Genomic DNA, 19,066 nt, shown 5'->3' with positions numbered 1-19,066 from the left:
CAGAAAATACCCAATCACTGAGGTCCCCATTGAGACTACCGGTGGTGTAGTCTGTCACCAGGTCGGCGTAGTCCAGAGTCTGTGCCACAGCGTCATTCTTGGAAGAGACTTTCCTGGGTTCTGGAGCCTGCGGAAAAACCAGAAGGTTCCATATAAAGAGCGGGAGGATTGTGAAAGGTTGACTCAAATTGACCCTGAACCTTTCGACCCGGACTGTGGTGTGCCAGCAATAGCTGCAGTCCCAGAAGGAACTAGCTCGCCCCTTACAGTGTTAGCTGGTGACACTGAAGGTCAGCGGGAGGTGTCTGACCTACAGGAACTTGAGGTGTCCCATGACAATTTTGGTACTGCCCAACTCAGGGACCCAAACTTGTCTCGGGCAAGAGAAAATGTAAAAGTGATAAATGGTAAGTCCCAATATCCGGGGGCTGACCGAGAATTTCCTTATTTTGCTGTGAACCAGGATTTACTGTATAGAGTAAGCAAAATAAGAAATGAAGTTATTGAGCAATTGGTGGTACCTCAACCCTTTCAAAAAGTGGTTCTAGACTTAGCCCATAAGCATGCACTGGGAGGACATTTGGGGTATGAGAAAACTAAGGAACGGATATTACAACGTTTCTATTGGCCGGGGGTGGACAGACATGTACAGGACTACTGTAGCTCCTGCCCAGTGTGCCAATTGACTGCATCAGTCTCACACTTCAGGAGTCCATTAGTACCCCTCCCAATTATAGAGGTGCCCTTTGAGCGTATAGCTATGGATTTGGTGGGACCACTGGTGAAATCTGCTAGGGGACATCAGTACATATTGGTCGTAGTAGATTATGCTACCCGGTACCCTGAGGCAGTGCCCCTTAGACATACCTCGGCAAAACTGATCGCAAAGGAGTTTTATATGTTTTCCCGAACCGGTATCCCTAAAGAGATCCTGACGGATCAAGGTACCCCCTTTATGTCCAAAGTTACAAAGGAAATGTGTAAGCTCCTGGGCATTAAGCACTTAAGAACCTCTGTCTACCACCCCCAGACCGATGGCCTAGTTGAGAGGGTGGTTAGCAAGGATGGTAAGGACTGGGATTGTTTGCTGCCATATTTAATGTTTGCCATCCGAGAGGTACCCCAGTCCTCCACCGGATTTTCTCCCTTCGAACTAGTGTATGGTAGACATCCAAGGGGTCTGTTAGATATTGCTAGGGAAACTTGGGAACAGGAACAGACTCCTTACCGTAGCGTTATAGAGCACATAACCCAAATGCAAGACCGAATTGCCGCAGTAATGCCAATCGTAAAGGAGCACTTGGAGCATGCTCAGTTGGCACAAAGCCGCGTTTACAACAGAAAGGCTCAGCTCAGATCCTTTAACCCAGGTGACCGGGTGTTAGTGCTCGTACCCACTGTAGAAAGTAAATTTCTAGCCAAGTGGCAAGGTCCTTATGAGATAATTGAAAAAGTGGGGAATGTAAACTACAAGGTCTTCCAACCAGGCAGGAGGAAACCTGAACAGATCTACCATGTGAATCTGTTAAAACCCTGGAAAGAGAGGGAATCCTTGTCGGCCCTAAGTACCCCTAGAGAGATTGCCACTAAAGTCAGGGGTACAATTGGTAATCATTGTCCTGAGGTACAGATAGCGGTGACTCTGTCTAAGGTACAGGCACAAGAGACAAAAGAACTTGTACAAAGAAACACTGATGTATTTTCAGAGACCCCTGGGCGTACTAATCTAATAGAGCACGACATTGTAACCGAGCCGCAGGTACGAATCAGTCTGAAGCCCTGCCGTGTACCTGAAGCTCGTAGACAGGCCATAACCAAGGAGGTTAGCGATATGTTAGCCCTTGGGGTCATTGAAGAATCTAAAAGTGCATGGTCAAATCCTATTGTCCTGATTCCCAAACCCGATGGTACAATCAGATTTTGTAACGATTTCCATAAATTAAATGAAAATTCAAAGTTTGATGCCTACCCAATGCCCAGAGTGGACGAGCTGATTGAGAGGTTAGGGACTTCCAGGTATTTCTCTACTCTTGATCTAACAAAAGGGTATTGGCAGGTCCCGCTTACGGAAAGTGCTAAAGAGAAAACGGCATTTGCCACCCCAGATGGTCTCTTCCTGTACGTAACTATGCCTTTCGGACTACATGGGGCTCCCGCCACCTTTCAACGGTTGATGGACAAAATCCTCAAGCCACATCGCAGGTATGCTTCAGCCTACCTTGATGATATTGTCATCTTCAGCCCTGATTGGGGGAGTCACTTGCCAAAGGTCCAAGCGGTACTAGATTCGCTTCGGGCAGCCGGATTAACTGCTAACCCCAAAAAGTGCGCTTTGGGCCTTGAGGAAGCCCGGTATTTGGGGTACACAATAGGAAGAGGAGTGATCAAACCCCAGGTGAATAAAGTAGAGGCTATCCAGAATTGGCCCCGGCCCGTAAGTAAAAAGCAGGTGAGGGCTTTCCTGGGAATTGTGGGGTACTATAGGAGGTTCATACCCAATTTTGCCTCCATTGCAGCTCCCCTGACTGACCTGACCAAGGGAGGGAGAACTGGCCTCATCAAATGGAGTGAAGGGGCTGAGGGGGCATTCCAAAAGTTGAAAGCGGTCCTTTGTATACAACCAGTCTTGGTCACTCCCAATAATGCCAAAGAGTTTGTGGTACAGACAGATGCCTCAGATGTAGGGTTAGGGGCAGTCCTTTCACAAGTGATTGAAGGTGAGGAACATCCAGTCACGTACTTAAGTCGAAAGCTCACTCCTGCAGAGAAAAATTACAGTATTGTAGAAAGGGAGTGTTTGGCCATCAAATGGGCTCTGGAGTCCCTACGGTATTATTTGCTAGGCCGACAGTTTCGGTTGATTACTGACCACTCCCCTCTCACATGGATGTCTCAGGCTAAAGAAAGAAATGCCCGGGTTACGAGATGGTTCCTTACCTTACAAAATTTTAAATTTAAGGTCGAACACCGATCCGGTAAATTACAGGGGAATGCAGACGCTTTGTCCAGGACACATTGTATGGTGGCGAAAGGTGTTCGCCCCTATAGGTTCGAACAAAGGGGGAGGGTATGTAAGAAAGTGACAGGAAAAGTCCTGGAAGGACGCTATATCTCCCCCAGAGTCCTCTCATATGTGTGGTGAGTGAGGGCTTCAATAGCTGTAGCAAAGCATCGGTCAGTTAACCTCTTCTCATCCTACTGCAGGAAGGAGCTTACGTGCACAGGTGGGAACAGTTAGGCCTAATCACAGGCCTATAAAGCCTCTAAAGACTTCAGTCCTGGGCAGTTCCTGGGGGAGAGTGGTGGAGCCAGGTCCTGTCCATCCTAACTGAAAACTGGTGAGACCAGTGGGTGCTCCACAGCTTGTATTTTTTGTTGCTTTGTTTTGTCCGTGTGGTTGAAGCAAGCCATACGTATAGACAGATTACTTCTGTGTAGTTAGTCGCCTAGCCGGGCAGGTATTTGTGTTTTTGTTTTTGCCTGAAGTAAAGGCCTGTTTATTTTGTTTGCCAAACACCTTTAAAACTTTTTGCAAAATAAACACACAGGGCAAAAACCCTGTTCAAACTGATTTTGGTGTCTGTCTCTGACTGTCTGGGTCCGCTGCTGCTACCGCTGAGCCTACCTCCCCCACACCCTATACATACATATATATGATACAAGACTATACATACATATATAATATACTAGGCTATACATACGGATTAATCTACTACCCTATACATACATATATATTATACTAGACTATACATACATATATAATATACTAGACTATATACACATACATACATATATAATATACTACTCTATATTTCATTACATTAAAAAATACTAAACATAAAAAAAAGCAACTTACTGTCTGAGCTCGTGATAAAGTTGTCCCAAATGTCCCCTCTCTGGCCGTAATGTATTTATGGGGTGGACCCACATTCTTTTCCGCCTTGGTCTTTGGCGTTCCTCCTCATCCTGTCAAAATTGAAAAGAACATTTTAGTACAGTACTGCTTTTTTTTTTTTTTATTTAAAAATAAAATGTATTTGTGAACTTACCTCATGTTGTTCTCCCCTTCGCCTGGCCATGCCCACCGCCACTGCGAATAGCAGATGGATCTGCGGTGGGCACAGCCGTAGCCTGCGCTGGCTATTGTCTTCCATTCCTTTTTTGGCTGTTGCCTGGAGTTTCCCTCGGTGTTCTCCACAGGGAAAATGGCGCCTAGAGCAAAAAGGGGAGGGATTTGACCATGCCCAGTGGGCTGGCTGTTAAAAAATGGGCTGGAGAAAAAAAACGCTAGCGAAAACTGCGTCAAAAACCGCAGATCGAAAAAACTCACCGCTGTTTTTAACGTCGCACAAATAAGCTAGTCGGTTTTCACGTGTGAACTGACCCTTTGAATTTACATGTGAGATTTTTCCCTGAAAATCTTGGAGCAGTTAGCGAAGAACAAGGTGAACACTTCCATCAGGATATCAAGGTGATGAAGAATGGAACGTTGCAATGATGGGAGACTACTGCTGGTCGCTACATCGAGACCAACCAGAAAAATCGTACAAGAGAAAAAAGCGATGTACGCAGTTTTACTGGCAAAAGAATTCAAAAATACAAACAGATGTAACGTAATACCATAAGAAAGTAAATAAACAATGTTCATTATAAATGTATGATAAATTTTAAATTTTTCTATTATAAATTTCATTTGTTGCGCGTGATATCCGAAATAACGGTTCAGGCTAATTAGAAAAAAAACGGTGGGTGATACAGAAAAACTAATTGCAGATTCGTGATCATCACCTAAAAAACATTTTAAATCACCTTACCAGACAAAAAAGTTTTCAAAAAGTGTTTTTTTGTCAGCCATTGTTATAACATTGGTTAGAGTATATAATGGGCGTTTACAAATGATAAATACGTGCATAAGCAATTCATGAGTTAACACATGGTTGTCGGTGTCATCCATTTTAGCTCTAATGGTAGCACAGTGCTCTAAGATGGACGGTCTGTCCTTGATCTTTAGAACTGGTTTAGACTGATCTCATATGTAATGAATATTCTGTGTTTTGTTATGGAACACGATAGACTTAGGAACATTCTGAGCAAAGTCTCACGGTATGTTATATAGAAACAAAATGGAATATATAAAGATACAACGATACATAATTGCATTTAACCCCTCACAGCTGTATATGGGAATAGGAAAAAGAGAGGGACTGATATGGATTGTGTTCACTGGTGGTAAAGATGGAGGGGAGGTCTTTGGAAAATAATTTTAGTTGCTTATTCATCTTTAACCCTTTGTGAAGATGCAGTAAGAGACTAATTCAGATCTGAAGGACCTTTGAAAGGCCTTAGGATTATAAAACCCCCTGTAATTCATTTTGAAAACTGCACACCTTAAATAAGTCAAAACAGCATATATGAATTATCTTAACCCTATAAGTGTGTAACAGGAATTAAGACAAAATGGAGGTGAAATTTACACATTTCAATTTATATTACTAATATATTCATTTAGCTCTAAAATTTACACATTCACAAGGGGTTAAAGCGACATTTTAACAAAAAAAAAAAGATTTTTAATTTTCACATCCCAATGGCAGAAAATTCAGTGAGAAACCTGTAGGGTCAAAATACTCACTATACTCTTTGATAAATTCCTTTAGGGGTCAAAATTCATTTGCACTGCTTCCCTTCTGCATCTTGCCCATATGTCAGTTAACAACCACATGTGGGGTATTTTGGTAGTCGGAAGAACTTGCATAACAAATTGTGTAATGTATATTCTCCTTTAACCCCTTGTGAATGTGTAAATATTGTGTAAAAAATATGTGTAAAAAATAATAATAATAAAGCTAATAAAACGCCATTATTAAAGGTTATAGCCCCACCCCCGATGACACCATACAAAATAAAAATTACCGTAACGGAGAGGAAAAACTATTTTATAAAGTTTTTCAGTGACACTTTGTGTTATTAAATAAAAAAAATAATAATTTCTCTCCTATTATATTTATATTTTCCCAGATATAAAAAAAATTAAAACACATTCAAAAACAAAAACAACATAAAAATAAAGCCCTATGTGTCCCCGAAAAAAGATGCAAAAATTAGTTGACTTACGGGAAAAATGATACAGCCCTCAAAACCGCACATACAAAATAAACCTAAAATGTGTCTGATCCTGGACCACAAATTGGCCCGGTACTGAAGTGGTTAAACAAAAAAAAAACAAAAAAAAAACAGCTGACCCCATAGACTATAATGGGGTCTACCAAGTTTCTGCCCTAGAAGGGTAGATAATGCAGGGAGACAGGCAATGCTTGTAGGGCTTTTCTCTCTACATTTTTAAACTGGAATGGAACGGAATCTCCAGGTGGTGTGAACTAGCCCCAAGGATTCGTGGAAACTGCTGCCCCAGGGTTGAGAAATAGCACGGTTAACATTTTTTCACAGCAATCGTCTAAATGTATGCTAAGGTTACGGTGGTAAGGTAACCCTAATGTCACAGATAGAAAACTTGTTTTTCAGATTTTTTTTTTATCAGTTATGGTTATGCAGGTTCCTCCCACTGAGACAGCGATAGCAAGACAATACAAAACAGTCCACAACGGTGTTCCGACTACAACCTGACGTCACACGCTGCCGGCCTATCACAGCGCTTGTTATTCCCACAGCTGAGACGTCCACCGCTATGGGCTGAATGTAGTTGCTTGTAAAGAAGGGAGCAGTAAGCAGAGGGCGGGAGCGAGGAAGTGTTTAGCGGGGTTGCTATACAGTGCTCAGCTTCCGGTGCACGCTCTTCCCTCCCTACAGTCATAGTTACCAGGTAGATACACATGTATGTATATATGTAGCGATGCAGTTTGTATGATATAGGCGTCCATGTGCTATCTTATCTTGTGTGGCCTTGCTTTATCGCGCAGGTGCTCGTATACTGACGTGCCGGAAAATGGACGCTGACCAGAGCATGGAAGGCGGACAGAGCCAGGTACTGTGACGTGCTAGTGTCGCTGCTGATCTGTCGTGTGTGTCTCCTCACCTGTCCTGACTAGTGTTTTATTTTACAGGTTGCGGAAAATCCCCATTCTGAATTTGGTCTCACAGAGAATGTTGAGGTACCAGACCAGTCGCTGCTGTGAGGCGCTGAGTACTGTCCTGGTTGTCGTCTGCTCTTCCCTTTGCTTTGTTGTGTGTGTGGTAGACTAACATGGGGAGTAGTATGTCTAGACCTGTGTATACTATCACCTGACAATGGCTTGTAGTTAGCTTTTCCTAGACCTGTGTATAGTAGAATGCCTAATCTGAGAAATAGGGGGTGAGGAAGAATCGTCCTCTAGATCTAGCCCTGTGTCTAGTAATATCTATCCTGGATAGTAGCGTCATCTTTTGGTTCAGGCTGGTGAAGTGGCTGCCTATGGGTCACAATTGTTGTGGTCATTTCCATCATGGGAGCAGATCAATGAAAATGATGGCGGTGCCCAATAGATTCCACTTACTATAATGGTTTCTGTTATAGCGTCACCAGATGAAATGTCGCAGCTGTCTGGTATCTGTTATAGACTTTTTGACTGAGAGTCCTAATGGATACAGTGTGAACACAATTGGGTCCGTGTGTGCTAGACCTGCGTATAAATATGCCTGTTTTACCACCCTGGCCTATGGTTTTGTATAGTCATGACACTCACTTGGTGGGAGTAATGTATTCACACTGCATTCACTGCACTGTATTCCGCTGTCCTTATTACTATATTTACAGGGCTGGAAGTATCATCCCTTTGCTTACTCTTCTGTTGCTCTTACTTTTGGTCACATGACAGACTCCACATTACTCTATATCAAAGCAAGCTGAAGTAGAGCAGAGTTGGAGGGCTGGCAGAAACACAAGATGTTTATCCAGTGAATGCACTGTGGACACTTTAACTTTCCCACATAACCCCATTTAAGATCAACGCATTGTAGGCTAATCTTAATTTTTGTGTGTGCTGCAAAAAAAATAGGTACCATTATAGTGATACTCTGCCCTATTAATAATTCTGTTGAATGTGGAGCTACTTGTGTTCCAGAAATGAAACCTGTGCCAGTCATAAACTTACAGATTTCTGGTATAACTTGCATGGGCTGCAGTGACCCTGCTTGACTCGCTATAGTAAAGAAAAGATTTTTGGCACCATGTGGTTGAAATTACAAAGCACAGGATTCATTGCGCTTGTGTTTAATTAGCTATTGTGGTAATATGACTTGTTTTAATAACAGTTTGGTAGAATCCCTCTAAGGGCTCATTCACATCTGCGCCCGGTCTCTGTTCATACAGGTTTCCGTTTCCTGCAAAAAACTGGGCAGGAGACAGAAATCTGCAGGACTCTTTCAAACCCATTCATTTGAATTGGTTTGAAAGCTGTCCGGCCGTGAGCGTTTTATGTTCTCCACCGCGAAACCATATATTTTTTTTTTTTTTTTAAATCAGACACAGTTGGACATGCAGTACTCTGTGTCCGGTTTAAAATATCGGTTTCACAGCAAAGAGCATAAAACGCTCATCGGCACACACAGCCAGACCTGGTCTGACAGCTTTCCGTCTTCTTTTTTTTTTTTTAAATGTAGATTGTGAGCCCCACATAGAGCTCACAATGTACATTTTTCCCTATCAGTATGTCTTTGGAATATGGGATGGAAATCCATGCAAACACGGGGAGAACATACAAACTCCTTGCAGATGGTCTTTTGCCCTTGGTGGGATTTGAACACCAGGGCTCCAGTGCTGCAAGGCTGCAGTGCTAACCACTGAGCCACCGTGTGGCCCCCTCAGCTTTCCGTCTTCTGCATGCAGAAAACTGAAGCCTCAGAATGTACTCCGGGCTCTAGTGTGAACCTTGCATAAGGTTTTTTTGTGTTTTATGTTTTTTTTTTTTTTTTTTTTTTAAGTATCTGGCTATCTTGGATAAACTAATTTTTTCATTAAAATACTAATCAAAAAAATCTGTCAAAGTATTTTGCCTGTGGAATTTTTTTCTGATTAGTCAAATTCAATGGAGCTTAATCCGTCAAAAGGACTATTCTATTTTCAGCATAGAAAAAAATAGTGATGGTCACTTCCTCCCTTATAAAACTATGGGAAGCAGACTAGATGCCTTTTGGAGCAGATTTTGTGGCTGAAAACTCCTCACAATCTTCTAAACTGAAAGCGTCAACTTACTCAAGCTGGCTTCAGTAAAAAGTTAATAAGTCCTTAGGTGTATATGGCTGGGTGAAGGCAAAGCATCCAAGCCTAGTCAAGTGACACAGTACAGAGCCAGATACAGTATATTAGAGCGTGGCACAGACAGCCCAATATAGAATATCTGACTCTGCACCAGGCTATGCCTGGTGTTTAAAGATTAATTACATTATCTTTTTTTACATTGGTTGTTTAGTGTTGTGGTGTAAGGGCTAGTTCACACGGGGACATGGACGCTGATTTTGACAGCGGATCTTGCGGCCAAATCAGCGTTCATACAATGTATCCCTATGTGAACTGCTCGCTTTTTTTTTTCTGCTAGCTCGCTAGCAGAAAAAGAAGCGACATGACCTATCTTTCGGGCGGAAGCCGCTCGCGATGAGCCGCGGCTTCCGCCCAGCCGCAGCGCCCTCCATGTCGGCTCATTCATTTGAGCCGACAGCGGAGGTGAAAGCCGCGACCGCGATGGTCGCGGCGGGAGCAGTTCACATAGTGTGGACATTGTATGGACGCTGATTTGGCCGCAAAATCTGCTGTCAAAATCAGCGTCCATGTCCCCGTGTGAACTAGCGGGCTAGTTCACACGGGGACATGGACGCTGATTTTGACAGCTGATTTTGCGGCCAAATCAGCCTCCATAAAATGTAGCCCTATGTGAATTGCTAGCTTTTTTTTTTTCTGCTAGCTTTTTTTATTGCTAGCTTTTTTTGCTAGCAGAAAAAGAAGCGACATGACCTTTCTTCAGGCGTTTAACGCCTGAAAAAATGAATAGGAGTCTATGGGGCACTGAAAAAACCGCTAGCGGTTTTTGGTCACTTATTTTTGCAGCTCTTTTGGCAAAAACAGCAACTGAAACCGCTAGCGGTTTTTTTATCATGTACTTTTTTGTAATGCAAAAAAAAAAAAGCTTCAAAAAAACAGTGACTGAAAAAGCGTCAAAAACAGCGTCCAATGCAAAAAACAGTGTCCAAAAAAAGCGACGCTGAAAAATCAGTGACAAAATCAGCTAGGCTTTTTTCACGTGTGAACTAAGCACTTACTAGTTTGTAATTCCATATAGTGACACTCGCTGCTCCATGTGACCTGTTTCCTAACTGTAGGTCACTGCTGAACTTGGGCACTGAGGTGCAAAGTGGCCATGAAAAATTGTCATTTTATTCATAGCCATTTTGTATCTGAGGGGTGCCTGTTTTCACGCATACGCTAGTGAAAATGGGTAAAAATAGAGCATAACCTATATTTTGACAATGGGCTTTCAAAATATTGTTCATGTAAATAGCTTTCATTCACATACAATGAAATTAATGCTGTCATACTATGGCTGTTTTAGAAAAAAAATGAGCACTCTTCACATGGCCAGTACAACCCTCAATGGTGATCTCTTGACAAATATGCCTAAGCAGTTATGTACAGTTTGTGAAAACGTGACCTGGCTGCAAACGGTCCTCTCATAGAAACTGCAATGGATATCTAGATTCTAGACAATGAACACAACTGCTGGTGGTGGAAAATATGTTTATATCTCCTGTAGCAGCAGTATTAACAAATAAAGATAGGAACTGGGCAACCACTTTGTCTTGCCTAGTGCCACCCAGGATCTTATTAACTTTAAAGGGATTCTATCATTAGAATCAATTTTTCAGTCATACCACATTGGAATTGCCTTAAGAAGGGCTATTCGTCCCCTACCTTTAAATTTCTGGTGTGAGTGACAACCTGCTTACTTTATTTTTAGGGTGTCTTTAAGATATTGTAGTTAAAACCACATTAGTTAGATGTATGGGGCTACAGGTTTTATAGTTGACGCTTAAAATTGTTTTACCTATAAAAGCTACAACTGTGATAAAACTGCATGCATTGTTTCCTGATACAGTTTAGTGAAAATCTAATTCCACACATGTGAATATACCCTTAAAGGGATTCTACCATTAAAAATCTTTTTTTCTGTGGCTAACACGTCAGAATAGCCTTTAGAAAGGCTATTCGTCTCTTACCTTTAAAGGGATCTCCGCCGTGCCATTCCTTAGTAATACCGGTTTTTAACGGTATGTAAATTAGTTCTTTGGCAGCGATGGGGGCAGGCCCCAGTGCTGAAAATGCGATGAGGGCGTCCCCACCGCTGCTCGAGAACAGGATCCTGCGCCACCTCTATCTTCTGCTGGATCCTCCCCTTCGTCTTCGGCGGCTTCACCTCTGTCGGCTCTGACACTAGTAGAGCCGACTGCGCATGCGCGGCCATAGTTCCGAAGCCGGAAGTGCGCACATGTGCAGTCGGCTCTACTAGTGTCTCAGTGGCAAAGCCAACTGCGCAGGCGTCAGAAGAAAGAAGGGGAGGATCCAGCAGAAGATAGAGGCGGCGCAGGATCCTGTTCTTGGGCAGCGGTGGGGACGCCCTCATCGCATTTTAAGTGCTGGGGCCCACCCCCATCGCTGCCAGAGAACTAATTCACATACCGGTAAAAACCGGTATTACTTAGGAACGGCGCGGCGGAGATCCCATCTAAAGGTAAGAGACGAATAGCCTTTCTAAAGGCTATTCCGACATGTTAGCCACAGAAAAAAGATTTTTAATGGTAGAATCCCTTTAAAGAGGACCTTTCACTTCCTGGGGCACATGCAGTGTAATACACCGCTAGAAAGCTTCCTCACAGCCTCAGTGTGCTGAATTCAGCGCATTGTCAGCTTTCTAGCAGTGTATTACACCGCATGTGCCCCAGGAGATGAAAGGTCCTCTTTAAAGGGGTTGTGTAGGAATTACAAGTTTCTGCAAGGAGGCTGGGGAAGGTGAAAATAAAATTACACTCCTGTCACCCAGGGCTTCAGTCTGCCCCACTGCAGTCTGGTCCAGCAACACCCAGGGCTTGTTCCAGTGAAGTCCTCACCAACGTCACCACTAGGGCCACTGACTGGCCCCAGCGATCACGTGCGATGTGGACTTCCGCCGAAACAAGCCCCGGGGCGCTGCTGGACTTGACCACAGTGCAGCATACCACTGTGATGAAGGACAAGCAGGTATGGTTATATTTTGTGTGGGGTGTTCTTGTTGTTTTTTGTTTTTTTTTATCACCTCTTTGCATATACATGTAATATTTGGACAACCCACTTTGAGAGACTGATCTATTTAAGCAAGTGCACTACATTTTGTGTATTAATGAAACTGCATTTAAGTAAACTTTTTTTCTTTTTTCTAAATTGTATTATGCTGCCATGTTTGTTTTTTGCAGGTAAGTCTTTGTAAGGTTCATTTAACTTTTAACTACACAGGGCCAGATTTACTACTGTTGCTTGTAGGCTTGTGTAAACATGACAGATCTACTTTGAGCCAAAAAGTTTGTAAATGGCTTTACACATGGGAGTGGATTAAAGTGTCGCAAAACTTTTAATCAACTTTTGATTTTTCAGCAGCTTTTGTGACACTGATAAATTTAGTAGCGTACTTAACAATCTTTGGGTTTTTTTTTTTTCTTTCTTTATTGAAAACCTGTACCCTGCTTCTCTCTGTAACAGCTCAATATAAATATCTGTCATCCTGACTGTGTTTACAACCAGTGATATCTCTTACTGAGATATAACGGTTAGTTCACACGTGGGGCGGATTTTGGCACAGAGAGTGACGCGGGGAGCCGCGTCACTTTCGGGTCAAAATCCGCCTGCCACGACTGTCGCAGTCACTAGTTCCCCTTCCGGACTCGGCTCAAATGAATGGGCCGACTCCAAAGGTTGCTGCCGCCAGGCAGACACTGAGCCGCGGACTCCGCCTGAAGAAAGGGCAGCTCGCTTCTCTTTTTCGCTAGCAGCAACATGCCGCTAGCGGTCTCCATACACCACCATTGTGAGGGGGTGGATTATGACATGTATTATGCGTCATAATCCTCCACCTCTGTGCCTGTGTGATCGGTCCCTAACTTTTGAATGACCCTTCTACCCCCTTCTTTTCTCCATTACTCACAACCTCGTACACAGAAAATGTGCCATGTTTATCACTATGACTGATGCTGGGTGATAATGATCAATCTAGTATATCTTTTAGATAGTGTAGTTTAAGTTTACATTGGCTATTAGTAAATCTGGGCCACAGTCTTTAACGTGCTTATGTGGAGACCTCTTGACTTGCGTTCAGCGTCTGCCGTCTTCTAAAATGTTCTCTGATCACTAATTGATGCGACATTGCATTACCATATAGTTGACTAATGGTATAAGGCACCCTGCAGCACAACAGTTTTTTTGTTTTTTTTTATAGTTTTTTTGTTTTTCTTGCCATGTTCATGATATTTGTAACTACAACACATTGGACCAAGTTTCACAAGTTCTGACCTTATTTTTGTTTTGTGTATTCTGAAACATATTGGCTTCTTTAAAGAAGGTTATTAAAATGACAGAAAACTTTGTTGCACATGGCAACAAATCATATATTCTGACATCAAGAAAGTAAAGATGCACTGCGGTCGTTGCTATGAGTAATAAGTTTTTGATTTGATGATGTTGGCTGATGGTGTTTTGGGTCGGTACCTGTGTAGTGGAAGTAAAGCTTAATGTAAATCATTGTAACGATTAGGTGCCGAATTATGTTTGTTTGCTCTGACTGGGTAATACTGGAATACTTCTAGACTGATGACTTATAGCCTATTACTTTTACACAGTCTATGCTGGGGCCATCTGTGTTTTCACTTTTGTAAAGTGAAACACTAATTAATGGGGTTGGCCACTTCATATAAAATTCGTTGATTATGTACATGTAAGGCTATTTAGTACGTACTTCTCCTTCTGTTCCTTTTCATTATAGTTGATCGCCCCATTCCTGTTCTGCCAGCTCCCTGGCTTCTGTGGACAGTGCTCCTATCCATATCATTTGATGGATGACCATCTGATTGCCGAGGTCACTAAACCTCCTCTACTGAACCTGCTCCCTTTTCTGGAGTGCTGAGTGACATAATAGTCATATGGTCCTCCAACTGCTGCCATGTTGTGGATGAGAGCGCCATCCAAAGAAATGTAGCTGGCAGAATGGTGGCGTGTCATCATCAAAGGTAAGGAAAAGGCACAAAGAGGAAGAGCATTGCTAATATTACATACACTCTGTATTCATGTACATTATTTACAGATTCATCAGAGAAGAATTTTATATAGTGGTCCGTATATAAAGTGGCAAACCCCTTTATGTACGGGCTATTTCCCATTACTGGCTATGCAGTTTTGCTGAAATGAGAAGTGGCCTATAATTATACTTGTATGTGAAAGCATCAGCTGTCTTGGCACTGAATGTGATTTTGATGTGTGTAAGCCAAGAGTGGCTTAAAAGGGAATGGGGAAAAAATAAAGGAAACTCTTGTATTTCTCCTTGTACTAAATCCGCTTCAGCAAAATCTGCAACAAAAAAAAACAGCTTTTCTACAATATGCAGCCTCAGTCTAGCAGTGTCTTGCATGTAGGACTAGTACACATTCGCGTATTATGGCTATGCCAGCATAAATAATTATTTTATTACCCTCCCAACAAAACCCTCTTCACATGACAAATTTGGACAAAAAGGGACTTTACCACCTCATTAATACATATATTAAATGAAAAGTAGTGACCCATGTCTACAGAAAACTAGCAGTGCAAACTAAGTTAAACTGTTCCAGACTTATCACATTGGCTAATTCTAGGTGATAAATCTGGTGGACCTTTTAGACTGTCTATACCATTTATTAGTTGAGTTGCTTTGATACAGAATTTTGGCATTGTTGACGCACACACTCTTATCCTAAGCCTCGCCATCTTGGCTTACTAGTCTGGAAAAACAGTCTAGAACTGATGTACCGTTTTTTAAGACAGAATTCAGATGCTGTCGCTTTAGTAAATTTCCCTCTGTCTTTTGGGGCATGCTGACAGCTTTAAAGCCATACCTTGCTACTTGCAATCTTTATATAATTAATACATACCGTGTATACTTGACTATAAGCCGACCCGAATATAAGACTTTTTTTTTTTTTTTTTTTTTTTTGGGGGGGGGGGGTTATGCGACATTCTTTGGTGCCTGATACACTATTCTTTTCTTCACCAACACTAACCATAGACCTCAAACCTTATCCCTTATTCCAGTAATCCCTTTCCCTGCTCAGAGCCATCCTTGCTGCTCAGCACCAACAATGTGTGGGTGCCTAACCTGAATAGTGAGGTACATGCACAGTTCTGTTCTTCATTTTGCAAATTTCATGAAAGCAGTCATAGAGCTCTACAAGACTTTTTAATTTATATGCTGTTAGGGAGGTGGTAGGCTCCCTTAAGTAACCTCCTGGATGCAGTCTTTTGTTTTGTTAAATCTAATATACACTGTGTGAAAACTGCATAAGGTTTAAGGCCCCAAATTGCAGAAATGCAGCAAAAAAAGAAACTGTTTTACAGTGCCAGCAAATTGAGTGAGATTCTGGTTAATCCCATCCATACATTGCAGGGAAAAGAGAATCTGATTTTTCAAAAACGCATGTTTTAGAAAAACAAAACATGTCAGAACATGAGTTTACCTTATAGATTTAATAAGAAAAGTAAAACCACAGAGGGAAAAAAAACATAGCGAAAAAAACATGGAGGGGAGGATGCGTGTTTTTTTTTTTTTTTCATCCTTTTTATTTTCCTGCGTTTTAATATTGCGTTGCACTAAATGTATTTTTAACGCCCAGCAGCATAATAGTACAGTGTAGTAATGCCTCAGGCACAGGAGCTGTGCTGGCGACATTACTTCTGGCTTTCGGCTATGTTTACGCAGCCTAGGGCAGGATCATCCACCAGAGTTGGAATACCACCAGATGCTGTGATCAGTAAATATCACTGCACGCTGGGGGTTCGGGGACAAGATTGGCAGTTAAAAAGTACAACTTGCCTCACAAATAAAGATCCCTCACATATCTCCAATAACAGTGCAGTAGAAAAAAGTTTATAGGCGTTAGAATACAGTGACTCCGGACAAAGCTACAAAGTCATTTTTAATGCAGAATGAATGCTGTAAAAAGAGAAAATGCAAAAGCAGAATTGTGAGTTATTTCACATGTACCCCCTGAAAAACGTAAATAAATGCTGATCAAAACATATGTACCTCAAAGTGGCAAATAAAAATACAACTACACACAAAGAATAAATCCTCACATAGTTTTGACAGAAAATTTTAAAAAGTTACGAGTTTTGGAAATCGGGGAGGGAAAATATGAAAAAAGTCGCCGAGCAGTATTGATGCAGTACCCTGCATCATTAGGGGTTAAAATAACACGCCATTAGCGTGCTGCCTCTCGGTAGCCACATATATATATATATATATATATATATATATATTTCCATCCTCATTTTGCAGTTACCATTTGGCCAATAATGAGGTCTGTAATTCACCAGTGTTTTTAAAGGGGATATCCAGGCCTTAGTATAGGCCATCAATATTAGATCTGTGGGGTCACCCAGGATCCCTGCAGATCAGCTGTACTGAGACACAGCTCTGTTTTCTGCATTGTTTACTGGTGAGTAATGTATATGTTTATATATTCTGCTTAATGGAGCTAGTCTGAGGCCCTGTATACCCAAGCGAACAAAGTATTCTGTTAATGCAAAGTAAACAATATGTGATGCTTGAATTGTGTTTTATTGTAGAGAATAGTCGAAAATGAGAAGGCAAACACAGAAAAAGTATCAAAGCAGAAAGTGGATTTACAGGCCCTGCCTACACGTGCATATCTTGATCAGACCGTGGTTCCAATACTTCTACAAGGTCTTTCTGTGCTGGCAAAGGAGAGGTAATAACTTTTAATGGTTTCAAAAATGTATCTGGATTTTAAGATCTTATAGGTCATCAGTATTCGATTTGTAGACACCTATACCCCCACAGATCCCTGATACTGAGGCAGCATAGGAGAGTTTGGTTTAGTGTAGGTGGGGCACCAGTATCACTTAGACTTCAGTGGGGTAGTCCCACAATATTGGTGCCTATGGCTGGGAAATTGTTAGAATTTAGTGATAAGAATTACAGCAGAGAAGCTCAGGCAAGATGGTGGCTGTGAACCTTCAATCAGAAAATAAAGATTACAAAAAGATAAATTTCATGGATTTTTAATAAGTAAACGTATACATTACTATTAAATAGGGTTGTGTAGGATAGATAAATACTGTTGCGTGCTTACTGGGGTGTTGTGGGGAGCACCTGTTTGTTTTATGGTGAAACAGTGCTTACTGGAACCTTCAGTAGTTTAGAAATTCTTCTGTAACCAATGCCATCAATATGTTTTGCAACAATAAGGTTATAAAGATCTTGAGACAGTTCTGGCTTTACCCACCATGAGAAGTTTCTTGTGTGGCACCGTATTAATGAGACACCTATTTAGAGGCCATTAGTTTAACCAGCTGAAAGCTTTCACTGTCGGGATTGCTTTCTAATTCCTGATAGATTTCAGTTGGTGTCATGACTTTCCATGGCTTTTTGCATCTTTCTTCATGTGTTCAAAACTTTTTGCCTGTGTCATTTTTTCATTATTGCACATAACTTAATTTATGGACATCTATGGTTTGACTTCTTTGCATGCGTGGATTGGATAGATTGTTACCAATATCAGGTGAGAATTTTATGTCAAGAGCACTTTTCGAAATATATTAACTTAAAAATGGTGACAATTTGTTTCACCTGCTCTAGATAGGTTGGGGTCACTGAAATCGAGCACCCGTTAATTTATGACTTTCAAAGTGAAATCCTCAAAAGGACCCTATAAACATTTGCTATAGACTTTAATTTTTTCTTTGTATATATCCTTCTCTAGGCCTCCGAATCCAATAGAATTCCTAGCAGCCTACTTGTTAAAAAACAAGACTCAGTTTGAAGAGCGAAGTTAATGGACAATACTGGGATAAAACCGAACAGATAAGAAGAACATTGGCACCACGTTTTCTGTTAAAACTTCATGCATTCAGGTTGATGACATTCAGTCAAGAATTAACCTTTGTGCAACTTCCATCTTAGTGGACTGATTTTCTTTAACTTTTGACATTGTATGTCTCTTGCAAACTTCTGGTCCAATTGATGTAAGTGACCTTAGAGAAATAAAATCTTTTAAAATATAATATGTCGATTATTTGATGGAATGTTAGAATTTGTGGACCTATCAGTCCTGTGCTCGTGGTTTAAAATGGAAGTGCATTACCAGTGCAAGAAAAATAGGACATGATTAGGGCTTACTTAAGAATGCAATAACTTCTTTTTTATCCCACATTTAATGTATGACGTGTGATGTATCAGACGTCATTTGTCCGTGTTTCATTGTTTAAAAAAAAAAAAAAAAAAATTGTTTTTGTTTTTCTAACATGATAAAGGGTGTTTTCAACCTCAAAACTTCAGAAAGTGTATTCTTAGACTACTGCACTAGATTTATCATTATCAAATATTGTTCAATAAACTTTATTCTTACTGTGTAGTTTCAATTTACACCCGTTATTAGTTGCTTTTCCAACAAAAGATACCCCATTTTTGAGGGGAACTTGGTGTCCTGCTTAATTGTTGGAGAAGTCAGCGTTTATAACTACAGGAGGCTGCTGGAAATGTGAAATTTCTACATATTGTGAGTTGGGGAGCTTTCTTAGGCTTAGTTCACATGTAAATTATGTGTAGCTTATTTTAGCACCAGGAAAAAAAGCTTCCTAATTGGGAAGCTTTTTTGGACCTTGCCGTGCTTTTTGTAGTGGTTTTTTTTTTTTTTTTTTTTTTTTTTAAAACCCGCTTCAAAAAACGCCAGGCTGTTTTCCCCTTCCCATAAAGTGAATGGGCCGAAAAAAATGCGTCACTTTTTTTTTCCCACACATTTTTTGCAAAAAAAGTTGCTATTTTTGCAAAAAAAAAAAAAACTCTCA

General features: G+C 41.3%; 1 protein-coding gene across 1 annotated transcript; it reads left to right on the top strand.

The window, feature by feature from the left end:
• Nucleotides 1-6,704: 6,704 nt before the first annotated feature.
• Nucleotides 6,705-18,283, top strand: DPY30 (dpy-30 histone methyltransferase complex regulatory subunit). The gene is made up of 5 exons (XM_075267731.1): nt 6,705-6,820; nt 6,918-6,982; nt 7,062-7,109; nt 16,826-16,968; nt 17,983-18,283. Exons 2-5 carry the CDS (start codon nt 6,944-6,946, stop codon nt 18,053-18,055), a joined length of 303 nt encoding a protein of 100 aa, XP_075123832.1. The 5' UTR covers nt 6,705-6,820; nt 6,918-6,943; the 3' UTR covers nt 18,056-18,283.
• Nucleotides 18,284-19,066: the final 783 nt, after the last annotated feature.

The sequence above is a fragment of the Leptodactylus fuscus genome, chromosome 3, assembly GCF_031893055.1.
Source record: "Leptodactylus fuscus isolate aLepFus1 chromosome 3, aLepFus1.hap2, whole genome shotgun sequence".
Classification (NCBI taxonomy): Eukaryota; Metazoa; Chordata; class Amphibia; order Anura; family Leptodactylidae; genus Leptodactylus; species Leptodactylus fuscus.
Note: the sequence above shows the minus strand (reverse complement) of the source record. Positions and strands in the feature narration are given on the sequence as shown.

Coding starts and splice junctions, on each gene's coding strand:
- DPY30 (XM_075267731.1), top strand. CDS start 6,944: ATGGACGCTGACCAGAGCATGGAAGGCGGACAGAGCCAG. Junction 6,983..7,061: donor TGGAAGGCGGACAGAGCCAG/GTACTGTGACGT, acceptor TTTATTTTACAG/GTTGCGGAAAATCCCCATTC. Junction 7,110..16,825: donor GTCTCACAGAGAATGTTGAG/GTACCAGACCAG, acceptor GTTTTATTGTAG/AGAATAGTCGAAAATGAGAA.